General features: G+C 30.3%; 1 protein-coding gene across 3 annotated transcripts in view; it reads right to left on the bottom strand.

Annotated features, from left to right (window-relative positions):
* LOC145795380 (putative LRR receptor-like serine/threonine-protein kinase At1g07650) overlaps positions 1 to 11771 on the bottom strand; it is a 54192-nt gene extending 42421 nt beyond the window's left edge. For 2 of the 3 annotated variants that reach the window (XM_082879564.1, XM_082879565.1), the window contains exons 1-2: positions 11556 to 11769; positions 10764 to 10911 (exon numbers count right to left, since the gene is read on the bottom strand). In XM_082879564.1, the coding sequence (XP_082735690.1) occupies positions 10764 to 10911; positions 11556 to 11646 (239 nt within the window). In that variant the 5' untranslated portion in view covers positions 11647 to 11769. Of the gene's footprint in view, positions 1 to 10763; positions 10912 to 11555 lie in introns of all 3 variants that reach the window. The other variant, XM_082879566.1, reaches the window with a different exon arrangement.
* Between the last annotated feature and the right edge of the window lie 708 nt (positions 11772 to 12479).

Here is a 12479-nt window from a genome sequence, read left to right as displayed (position 1 = left end):
CTCGAGCGGAGAATGTTTAGTTCTAGAAGTTTAACCTTTCTACAAAAGTACTGGAAGCTGGGATTTTACGCTCGAGCGTACTTTGCTGCGGTCAAACAAGGTCTGTTCGAGCGGCCATTCCTGCGCTCGAGCGGAGATCAAGGAACAGTTTGCTATAAAAGGTGCAGTTCAGTCAAATTTTAGGGTACGCCTTCCAGATCTTCTTCTTGGATATTAGGGTTTATATCTGGGGCTATTTTGCTAGTTTTCTTTTATGTTTGATTGAGTATTTAGCTCATGGTTTAAGAATTATACATCAAATGATTGTTTGTTTATTCAATACAAAAGAGAGAGTTATTCTTTGGTGGATTCTAGGGAATTCGAGCCTGAAGCTTTGGTGGATTCCGGAATGGCTCATCGTCGTGATTCGATATCAGCGTTGTGGATTCAATGTTAGGCAAGGCAATTCCTAGATAATTGAGAGTACACTTGTGTAATTCCTTTATGTCTTCTTAGTGGATTGTTTTGTGACTTTTTCCCGTGGTTTTTATCACAATTGGAGGCACTCCAATTGTGATTTTTCTACGTAAAATCGTTGTGTCAATTTGTCTTTAATTGTTTGATTGGGATTGTTATTAACTGTTTAAAATTGATACCTAATCTCAAATCAATATCTAGGGGATTTCTAGATTTTTTAATTAGTTTAATTAAATTTATTAGCTACTTATTTTTTTACATTAATTATTTCTGAACATATATTAATTATTATCTTTTACTCATTATTGTTACTCTTTATTTAAATTAATTGTTAATTCAAATATATTATTTTACTTACAATACTATGGATCTTAATATTCCTAATGTTTATGTCGATGTTGATACATATACTACACAACATGAATCTGTTGATTCTCCTGCTAATATCCCTCTTCCAATAGTTAGATCATCATCTAGGGGCACAACTAATAGTGTTTGAGAACATTTTGAAAAAATATCTATAATAATTATGATAGTACAATTGCATTTAAAGCAAAATATAAATATTGTGCACATTTATTTAGTACTGCATCGACAAGGGATACTAGTCATCTAAAAAAGTATGCTAACAAACGTTTACAAGGTCAACAGCCTAATATTAGAAGTTAAATGCAATTAGGGGTTTCATCAACTGATCATTTGCAAACATTTTCATATGATCCTACACGTACACAAAATTCTATAGTTCGTTATATTATTAAAAAGAATAACATTTTACTACTAGTGAATGTCCCAATTTTACCGAAATGATACACAAAAGTTTTGCACCGCAATATCAAAGTTTTTCAAGAAATACTACTAGAAACAGGATTTTAAAGATATTTGAAGATGTTAAAAGTGAATTATTTGACATATTTAAAAAATTGAATGGGAGAGTTTGTTTAACATCTGATCTGTGATCAAATAATGGTTTAGAATATCAATGTATCACTGCATATTTTATTAATAATAGTTAGAAATTAAATAAAAGAATTATTTCATTTAAATTAGTTAAACTTCCACACACTGGTCATTCACTTAGTATAGAAACAAGAAATGTATTATATGAGTGAGCTTTGCAAAAAAAAATATTTACAATTAGTTTAGATAATGCAACATATTATAATCAAACTGTAACCCATTTAAAATCAACTTTACAATTACTTGTTGATAGTGATTTATTTCATATTCATTGTTTTGCCCATATTTTAAACTTGATTGTTAAAGAAGCTATGTATGTATACAAGACTTTTGTACTTGTAATAAAAAATGTAGTTGTTACTATTATGTTTTCTGCTAATCTAATTTCCGAATATGGAAAAAATTGTCAATGAGAAGGTATGCCATTTAAAAAATTAATTTTAAATATAGATAATAGGTGGAATTCAACGTATAATATGTTAAAAAGAGCTTGTAAAAAAGAGTAATATATTTATTTTTTTGCAATAATATCAATAAGAGGAGTACTGACTCTCACAGAACTTAATTGGAGCCAAGTAACCTTGTTTAAAGATTTTTTAAAAGTTTTTGTATATTGATTTCGGTTTTAATCCGACCCTTTTGTATCTTAGACTCGAGTTTTGTGGTTTCATAGTGTTGTTCATGTCTTTTCCCCTCATACTTCCTTGAGTTTGGCTATTGCATTATTATAGTTGTGTTTGGGACAGGTTGGTTGGTTGGTTGGTTTTCAGACTTTTGTTGCCCAGAATTTTAATCTTCCGCTCAAGCGACACTTCTTGTACTCGAGTCGGCTTTGTGAACTCTTAGTACTTTTGCAGGTTTAGAAGAGTGTATTCTACGCTCAAGCGATGCTTTCTACACTCGAGCAATCTTTGCTCGAGCGGCCTTTCTTGCGCTTGAGCATTGGTCTGTTGTCTGCAAAACTACTAGGAGTGTGCATTTTACGCTTGAGCGTCACTTCTTGCGCTCGAGCAGCACAACTTATTGTGTCTGACGCTTGAGCGTCACTTCTTGCGCTCGAGTGGACTGTGCGTATATCAGTTCGTAAAAGTTACTTTTTAAATCACTTTTTCATCTCTTTCTCTCTCTAAACATTTCAAAAACCCTAGATCTAAAGTTTCTCTTTCTAAAACTCATCTTCTCTCTTCCAAAACACCTAGATTCGTTGGGTTCTCGACCCGAATGCCTTTGAAAAAAAGGTAGAGCATCTCAAGAGCTTTATTTTGGTCTGAACAAAACTTGGTTTCGACGTCTTTGAAGTTTCTCCATTCTTTATTAATCTCTAGCTTTAAGGTAGGAACTTTCTACCCTCTTATATAAGTTTTAACTTAGTTATTTTTTGATGGGTAAAGAATAATTGAATTGTGGATGATTTTGAACAAACCTAGGGTTTTGGTTTAAAATCAAAAGAGAGGTTTTCAAATGTATGTATTAAAAATGGTTATGGGAGTAGATGTGAGGCTATGTTGTGATAAATTTGTTGATTTTGATACTCGAGATGGATTTTGGAAAAGAATGGAGTTTTGCCCTAAAATGTTTCAAATAGTTATTTTGTATAAATAAATAAAATTGGTATTGAGAATATGAAATAGAATGAATGTTTATATAAATGGTGGAGTTGGATATGTGTTATCTCTCACCTTTGAAAATTTGGATAATTTATCTGTCTTGTAGATTGTATATCTATTTAGAAATATCTGTTTAGGCTACCGGTAGAGGATAGCTATGATTTTTGTAGAAATTGCATGAGGATTAGGTGAATTGAAACTAATCTCTTATCTGTTGTCATTGAATATGACTACGGCTTTGATACATTGTAAATGTATGATTTTTGAAAGAAGAAGGGGAATGTACTCCATTTTTAGGAGAAGAAAATGGATGGACTCCGTTGAATTAAGTTGACCTGTATGTCGAGGGTGAAAGTCTCGAAAACTGCACGTATACATGGATGTCAATTCCCGCGAACGAAATATCCGTAAAAAAGTGGAAGTAGTTGTATAATGGTTGTATTGGTTAGAGACCCACTGAGTTGTATCCTCAGTTTGGTTGTCTAAATGAATGGTGAATGGCTTATGAATTGAGTTAAAATGAATTGAGATACAAAACTCGACATAGCATGGTTTTGTGAAAGAGTTATGAATAAATTTATCATGGGCATTGGATATGCATATCATATTTATATATTTGTTAAGATTCATACATTGTGTTACATTGTTTCTATTAGGCTTTGGATCACCCTATTTGGGAAAAACTATTTTCAGGTGTCGGTGATATGCCTCTGCCAAGACAGTAGCTTGGAGGGATTTGGAGCAAGAGCTTCTCTTTTGTTGTATTCATTTTGTGTAGCCAATGGCTTTAATTGTGTTGAGCTAGACTCACTTTTGTTGTAACCAAGCAGTGACTTCAAAAGATATAAGCCTTTAGGGCACATAAATATATGTTTAGCCTTCGTTTCTTTTTATTACCTGTAACACATGTTGTAGATTTAGAATGAGCTATTTATGAATGTATATCGCATATGTCACTTTTTTTTATTAACTCTGATTAATGGAAGCTTATCGTTTCATTTATGTTACCTCGTATTAGTTGTCTTGGGTTGGATCATTATAATTATTTCGAGGCATTACATTTTGATACTTCAACAAAATTATTTTATTATATATATATATATATATATTCCTATTTCACCATTTGTTTTACATATGCGAACAGAAAAAAATTAAAGTTTTCGTAAAATATATGGGTAATGAATATTATGTAACCATTATTACTTTAATGAAAGCAAAATTTGATAAATATTTTGATCATTTGCCTCATTTTTTAGGTTTAGCCATAATAATTGATCCTAGGTGTAAAGAAATTGGTTTACAAGAAGTTTTGGAACGTATTTTTGCTAATCAAAAATAGTTTGCCCTATTATGCAAACATGCAAAACATTATTTGAAAAATACAGAACAGCTGAATCTGTAAATACACCTACACACACTACACTAGTAGTCTCATCTCGAGGCGGGAGATTAACTGTTTTCTCAGAAATAAAAAGTAAAAGAATATCTTAACATATAAATGTAAGTAGTTCTGAACTACAACGTTATTTGGAAAGCCCTTCAGTGGATGATTTCGATGATTTTGACATTTTGGATTGGTAGAAACAAAATGAAACCATGTGGCCTGTGGTTTCACAGATGGCCAGTGATAGATTAATCGTTTTTATTTCTACAGTTGCTTCAGAAACAGCTTTTAGTGCAGGTGAATGGGTGCTGAGCAAGTACCGCAGCAGGCTTTCACCCCAAATGGTTGAGGCACTGATGAAATCCAGAGATCATATGCATGTGCTTACGAGAACACAAAATTATAGTGAAAATGAAAGAATTCAAAATGATTTGGATGACATATTCTCGGGTAACGAGACTGAATTGTTTGTCTCCTGCGACGATTGATCAATAATTTATTTTTTAGTATTTCATTTCATTATTTTTTTGTATTAGATTATTGAGGTGGAGTATAATGCAAATGATTGGTAAGCTAGTAGGTGCCAATATAGTTGGGATGTACTTCACCTATAGTGATACAATTGTTCTACCATCATCACTAATCTATACCTATTTTATTTAATGATATAAATTTTTGTAATATTTTATTTCATTTTGAAATAAAACTTATTCATTCAATAAATGTTATATAATTAATTTAATTATTGTAATATTGAAAATTTCGTTTTCATATTTATAAAATTATTCATTTCAAAAGAAAAAAAATTACATAATTGCATACTTTTTTAGTTATAAGTTCATAATTAAAAAAACGTAAGTCATACATACTTAAATTTAAATATCACCATACATGAAACATAACCAAACATCTCATTAATCTTAACTAAAATGCTCTAGTACAATTTTTCTTTTATTTTTTTCCCTAATAAATAATTTACATAGATAATATATTTATCGTTCATTTTTCAAACCAAAAAACACCTAGGCCCTATTTTGAGTTGGTCTGGGCCCCACTTTTGGCCCATGGGCCAGCCCAGCCCAGCCCGGCCCGGCCCGCCAAAATTTGTTAAAATCAAAAACAAATTGACAATCAAAAAGGAGAAAATTTAGAGGGAGTAGCATTGATACTCTTCTCCGAACCATCCCAAATCAAGTCCTTCATGCCCCATATCATGCACCATCGCAAAATCTTTTCACTCTCCCCTTTTGACCATCTCCAATTGTCGTTTTTAATTCCCTCCCTCAACCACCCTTAAGCCTTCTAACCGTACAGTCGACCTGTAATGTGTTTTGTTAGTTTCCCTACTTCTCTCATATCTATCCCATATTAACTAAACTAACCCTGTATAAATAATATCATCAAATTGAATAGTTAGTCTGAAAAGAGGTTTACGTAATTTACAAATAGTATGAAATAGTTATACAGAGGCACGGTCAAATTAGGCCATAATTAAAAATATAAATAAAACGTCAGACATAACTTTAGTTTGGCATAAACTAAATAGTATAACTTTGGGCCATGATCTCTTTGCGCAAGCCCATCTAATGCTATCTATACAATTTCTCATACCTAAGGAGATGTTTAGTAGATAAGAACTCAGAAAAATCTAGAAATTCCCTAGATATTAATTTGTGATTATGTATCAATTTTAACCAATAAATAGCAATCATAATCAAACAATCAAAGACAAATCAACACAACGATTTTACATGAAAAAACACCTCCAATTGTGATAAAAAAAAATCACGGGCAAAAGCCACAAAACAATCCACTAAGAAGATATAAAGGAATTACACAAGTGTACTCTCAATTACCTAGTGAATCCACATCCGAATAGAACCAACCCCTATGTGTCTCTTCTAGTCTCGTCTTCACCTCGGAATTGCCTTGCCCAACGTTGAATCCACAACGCCGATGTCGAATCACGACGATAAGCCATTTCGGAATCCACCAAACAACTCTATCTCTCTTTTGTATTGAATGAAACAAACAATCTTTTGACGTATACTTCTAAAACCATGAGTTAAACTCAAACAAACATCAAAGAAATTAGCAAAGAAACTCCAGAAGAAACCCCTAATACCCAAGAAGAAGATATGGAAGTCGTAACCCTAAAAACAGACTGAATCGCAGCTTTATAGAAAACTGAATCGCGATCTCCGCTCGAGCATAGAAATGGTCGCTCAAGTGCCAAAACGCGACTCCCAGTACTTTTGTAGACAGTTCAAACTTCTAGAATCAAAGATTCTTCGCTCAAGCGCATAAACTGAAAGAATTAACATTACAAACTCCTCTGGAAGGTACAATTCAGATTGGATTCGCATCTAAAAACTCATAATCTCACTGAAATAAAAGAACGAATAAAATTACAACTGAAAGGAGTTTTATCAAACGGGATTGCCAAAAACAAAACTAACAAACTCTAATTTGGCTTAATATTTGTTAATTGAATAGCTTGGACCGAAAGAATGGATTGATTCACAGTTAGCATTAAAGATTATGCATACTTATAATTTACCTAGATAATAATTAGATTTTGTATCTTATAATTTACCTAAAAATTTATAAATTTTGTATTTTCAATCAATTGTGCATAAATAAAAACTTTATTTGAATATGTGAAAATAATAACTATTTTAAGTTATATATTTTAAACATGTATATTTGCAATAATTGTATGAAATTTAAATTTCGCATTAAGTTTCGTGTAGCATATTTATGCTACTTTTGGATAATGAATCTAGGGAAAGCAAAATAAAATTATCTAAACAAAATGGATATATTTTTTTTGACAATTATCTAATTCATTTTTCCATTAATCCAACCAAAAAAAAAAAAAAGAAGCTTCTTTCACTTCATTTTTTATCTATGATCTTTTCTCTGCAAATTAAAAAAAATAATAATAAAAAAAAATTTAATCCATCATAATAAATACAAAGTTTTGTACTTATTCAAATTATCTTGTCTTAAAATGAAATATAAAAATAATAAAATTTTTATCTTAAATAATACCATTTGCACCTACTGAATTCTAAATGAGTTGGGATGATTTTTATAGGATGATAAAACATATTTTCTTAAATTAATTTTTCCAATGATATTTTGTTTATCTTTGACCTAGACCTTGCTATCATAAATGGTCATGTGAGTCATTTGGCTCATACGAAACAGGGGCGAGTTACTACAAATTCGCTCCAAACTTTGACCATGACCATTAATCCTTTTTTTGTTTTTGTTTTTGCTTTTTTAGACAGATATTTTCAAGTAGGGCTAGATTGAAAAGAGTGTTAGGTAGCGCTTTTGTATCAAGAATGGGATTGATGCCTACTTTTATTGGCCATTCAAGTCAAAGAAGGTGTTCTTAGAGAATTTTATTTGGGTGATTTTTTATTTTTTTTTTTAAATTTAAATTGGAATTTGAGGGGTTCATGGAGTCCACCACAAGTCCTATTTTGATGATCTAAATTATTAATTTTATAGGGACCTTAGTATATATCATTTATAAAAAAAAAATAATAATAAATTAGAATCATCCGATAATCATGACATTTTTATTTGATTGCACTTGTCTTCGAAAAATGAACAATAAGTATATTTTTTAAAACAAATCATTTATTTTTTGGAGTCAAACACAATAAAATAAAATAAAATAAGTTATGATTATCAAATCGACTTACACGAAATGTCCTATAAAATAAATGATTCAGATCATTTAAACAGGGGATAGGCTAGGCTCCCCTCCATACTTCATTTCTCTATATTTCTCCGTACTCTTATTAGGTTCAATTATAAATCCACACTAATAATCTGAATCATTTACTTTGTAGACATCGCAATAAAAGCTATTCATACAAAAAATCAACTTCATCGGACAACTATAAACATATGAATAAATAATATTTTATTTAAAAAAATTGATAGATTAAGTTTATAATCATATTTGTCATTCGTTTTATAAAACAAAATGTGTTTTTTTTTTTCTTATGTTTATAAATGATTGATGAAATCTATTTTTTATATAGATGACCTTTATTGTGAAATTTACGAGATAGACGATTCGGATTATCAGTACGAGTTTATAATTAAGTCTCATAAGAGGAGTATGGAGACGTATAAAAAAATAATGTACGGAAGAGAGTCTATCTCTTCAACAGTACCTGTGACAAGCCACAAGGGCCCCTAAAATTGATAGCTAAACTTGAGAAAATCTCAACCTTATACAGCCTTCATGTTTGAAAGTGATCTAATTTTTGATACGACTAAGATTTAATTTTAAACTTACTATCAGTACTTGTAGTATTTTTGTACTTTAATTTTTATAAAATTAAATTTCAATCATAAAAGACATCACTAATGCTTTTAAGAACAAATTGTGTGGCCATGGTGGCTCTTGGACCAATTCTAAGGCTGATTGGACTGGGGTGTCCTAATAACGCCACAGGAATTAAGGGGAGTTACGGGCCGGTCCTATGAACCGGTCTTATTATTCAGTAAGTTCTATCTAAAAAAATTAAATAGTATTTTTTATTTTTACTCCTAAACTCAACATTGTAAATTTATCACTGGTTTAAAAAAATTTATCACTGATTTATTACTGGTTTAAACAAATTTATCACTGATTTAAACAAAATTATCACTGGTTTAATCACTACCTACTCAGATTTGGTAGCAACAATACAAGAAGGAGAGAGAGAGAGAGAGATGAGAAGAGAAGAGAAAATAAAAAATCTACCAAAAAAAATGTTCACAATCAGTTTTTACCACCATAGATCAATACAAGATCAAGAAAATAACCAAAGACACATTCAGTGATAAATTTATCACTACGTGATTTGTAAAAACATTACATATGTCAAATCTGACCAATTCACTCAGTCACACTCATTACTCACAAGACACCTCCTTTTATACACATACATAACAAAATAGACTGATAAATTTATCACTGATAAAGAAATATGTTGTAGATCTACTTTGAAAAATAAAGAGAGACAAAGAGAAGAAATAGGGAATGAGATCTTAAAAAAGTCTTGATCTCACTTGCAACCATGGACAGTGCCAGATTGGAGCTGAAGATAGTAGATCTACATTGAAAATACCTAGATCTAAAGCCATCGAGAAAGTTTGCCATCAAAGACAATAGATTGGTAATGGAGGATTATGACAACGACAGTGATGTCGATGGCAATCAATAAGGGTGGGTTACAATGGTGTGGGGTGAGCGACGATGGCAGCGAGAGAGAAGGACAAGGACGGTGGTTGATGTAAGAACCATTGATAACAAAGAGAAGGACGTTGGTTGAAGTGAGCAATGGTTGCCAGCGGTGGATGGTGTCGATAGGTGTAGTAAGAGTGGTGGTGTGTGGTGGTGGTGTAGAGAGAGAGAGAGAGAGGGAGAATATATTCAAATGAGAATAATATGGACAATTGAGGAGTTAATGGTGTATTTAAAAAGTTAACAGGACTTATACGTAATTAATTTCATTTAATGGGACTGACCAGTGGATAATTCACTACTCTTACTTTCTTCTTCCCTTTCATGGCCCCCTGCTGGTAAAGCTCTCTTTTGCATTCTTATTTGGGTTTGGCTTTTCTTAATAAAAAAATTCAAAAGTTAATTTTGTCATTTGTTAAATATTAATTTTTTTAAATAAAAAATAATATATTTTAAAAATAATTCAAAAAAATAAAAACGTATAACTTATTTTAACTAAACTACTTTATTCCTTTGGCTTCAGTTCAAAATTTGACTTATTTTTTGCTTATTTCAAAAAGCTCACTAAATAAGTCCCCCCCCCCCCCAAAAAAAGTTCAACAGCTAGATTATAAAGAAAAGTTATTAAAAATTCAAAAAATCAGTAAACTTATCAAATAACATGATTTACTTAAATAATTACAAAACTCAAAAAGTAACAAAAATATCAAATGACATAATTTATTTTAACCTCAAAATTATATTTTATAACCCAAAGTAGCTAGACAGAATCTATTTTCTAAATATTCAAATTATATATATTCAGAAATTATATTTTATAACCCAAAGTAACAAAAATATCAAATTATATATATTCAGAAATTAGATGAAGAAGTCATAGCCAATAACACTCTATTTTCTAAAATAAATAAATAAATAAATAATTCTATAAATATAAAATTCAATTACAGAACTAGACAGAATCTTCTTATTTTTTCTGCTAGTAGTCACTCGAGTTAACAAGTTTATAGCTTGTTTAGAATTTTTCAGAAGGTAAAAATAAAGAAATAAAAAAAATTAAAAAGCTATGAAAAGGGTGAGAGGAGAGAGAACAACATACATCTTGGTAATATGGCAGAAGCTGGAAGAGGTGCAATCACAGGTGACATTATTATTCGGCACTTTAGCCCAACTGCATGGATCTGCTTCTCCATTGAAGTTCCAATCATTATTTCCCAACGTCTTCCCAATTTGCCTCAAAGATTCCACTGTAGTAAATAATAATAATAATAAATAAATAAAGCAAATCAAGCAAACAAATCAAAAAGCATATACAAATTTCTTTATTATTTTTACAGCAATGGTTGAGGGTCACAATTTTTGTGGCTCAAATGACTCGAAATTGTCAAAACGACGTCGTTTTGAGTGCAAAACAACATCGAAATTGTCAAAACGACGTCGTTTTGACAATTTCAAGCCATTTGAGTCACAAAAATTGTGGCCCTTAAACATTTTTCTGATTTTTATTTCTTCTTTTCTCAATAATGTTACATTGAAGAAAAAGTAACTTAAAAATTAAAACCAGTTGGATCAGATTTGAATTTACACCACATAATCTATGTACTTGTATGGATTTTTTCATCACACAAAGCATTTCTTCTTTTTTTATATTATCTATCTATATGCATATACATATAGAGAGAGAGAGACAGTGAAATATTAAATTCACACCATTAAGCACAGAAAAATATAAAAAAATACAGTGTAGTGTATGAAACACACTAAAATTAAATTTTTACCACACAAAATTTTCTTTTATTATTATTATTATTATTGTTTTTGGGTATACTTTCTGTGTTTTAATTATGTGCATATAGCATGTTTTTGACACACATAAACATATATGTCATACCTTCATCAGGAGGGAGACGAGTGGCTGCAGAGGCAAAAGTTGCCAAGTAAACGAAGAGAATAAGTGAAGTGAAGATATATGGGAAAAACATGTTGAGAGATGATGATGATGGTGATAATGATGAGAGGAGAGAAAGAGAGAGCTTGAAGATGACACATATATAGAATTGGAGGATAGAAATTTCATAAATACACTACAATTTCAATCTAAGAGACTAAGACCAAGAATCATTCATAAGTCGTCTCGTGCCAAAAAATAAAATAAAAATAAAATTTATTTTTTTAAAAAAATTAGGATTTAACCCTTATAACAATATAAATTTTGAATTTTAATTTTGTCAATTTAAATCTTAATATTTTGATTTATTTTCAATTCAAACTATCTCCCTTTTTTCATTAAGAAAAATTGGACCAAAAAAAAAGGAGAATATTTTAGCCATTAAATTCAATGTAAAATATACATAAAATGTCTAAAATATCATTTTCTGTTAAATTTAATGACTAAAATATAATTTTTTGTCAGTTTTATTTAACGAAAATAAATAAATGGTTTAAATTGAAAATAAACCAAAAGATTATGCCTTAAATTGACAAAATTAAAAGTTTAAGATTTATTTTAATACATCGATGAAACTCATAAATTTTTTTGGTAAAATTTGCAAACTTTGATTTGAAATTCTGAACAATTTTTTAGTCTTTTTTTTTTTTTTTTTTGATGTGAGAAATTTCAATGCAACAATGATACCATATCATCTTCGATACATGATATGACCATTCAATAATAGAACTGAACCTCACCTTCTAAATATAATCACCCTATCCGACTCATCCCATTAACTAACATATATGCATAGTGACAGTGAGATAAAATGCACTTACATGGTAAGCTATGATTGGTAAGCCGTCACTGTAAAAAAATTAAAGT

This window comes from Camellia sinensis, chromosome 7, assembly GCF_055761805.1.
Source record: "Camellia sinensis isolate YWXY chromosome 7, ASM5576180v1, whole genome shotgun sequence".
In the NCBI taxonomy this organism is placed as follows: Eukaryota; Viridiplantae; Streptophyta; class Magnoliopsida; order Ericales; family Theaceae; genus Camellia; species Camellia sinensis.
The sequence above is the reverse complement of the archived record's forward strand: the minus strand, read 5'-3'. Positions and strand labels throughout refer to the sequence as shown.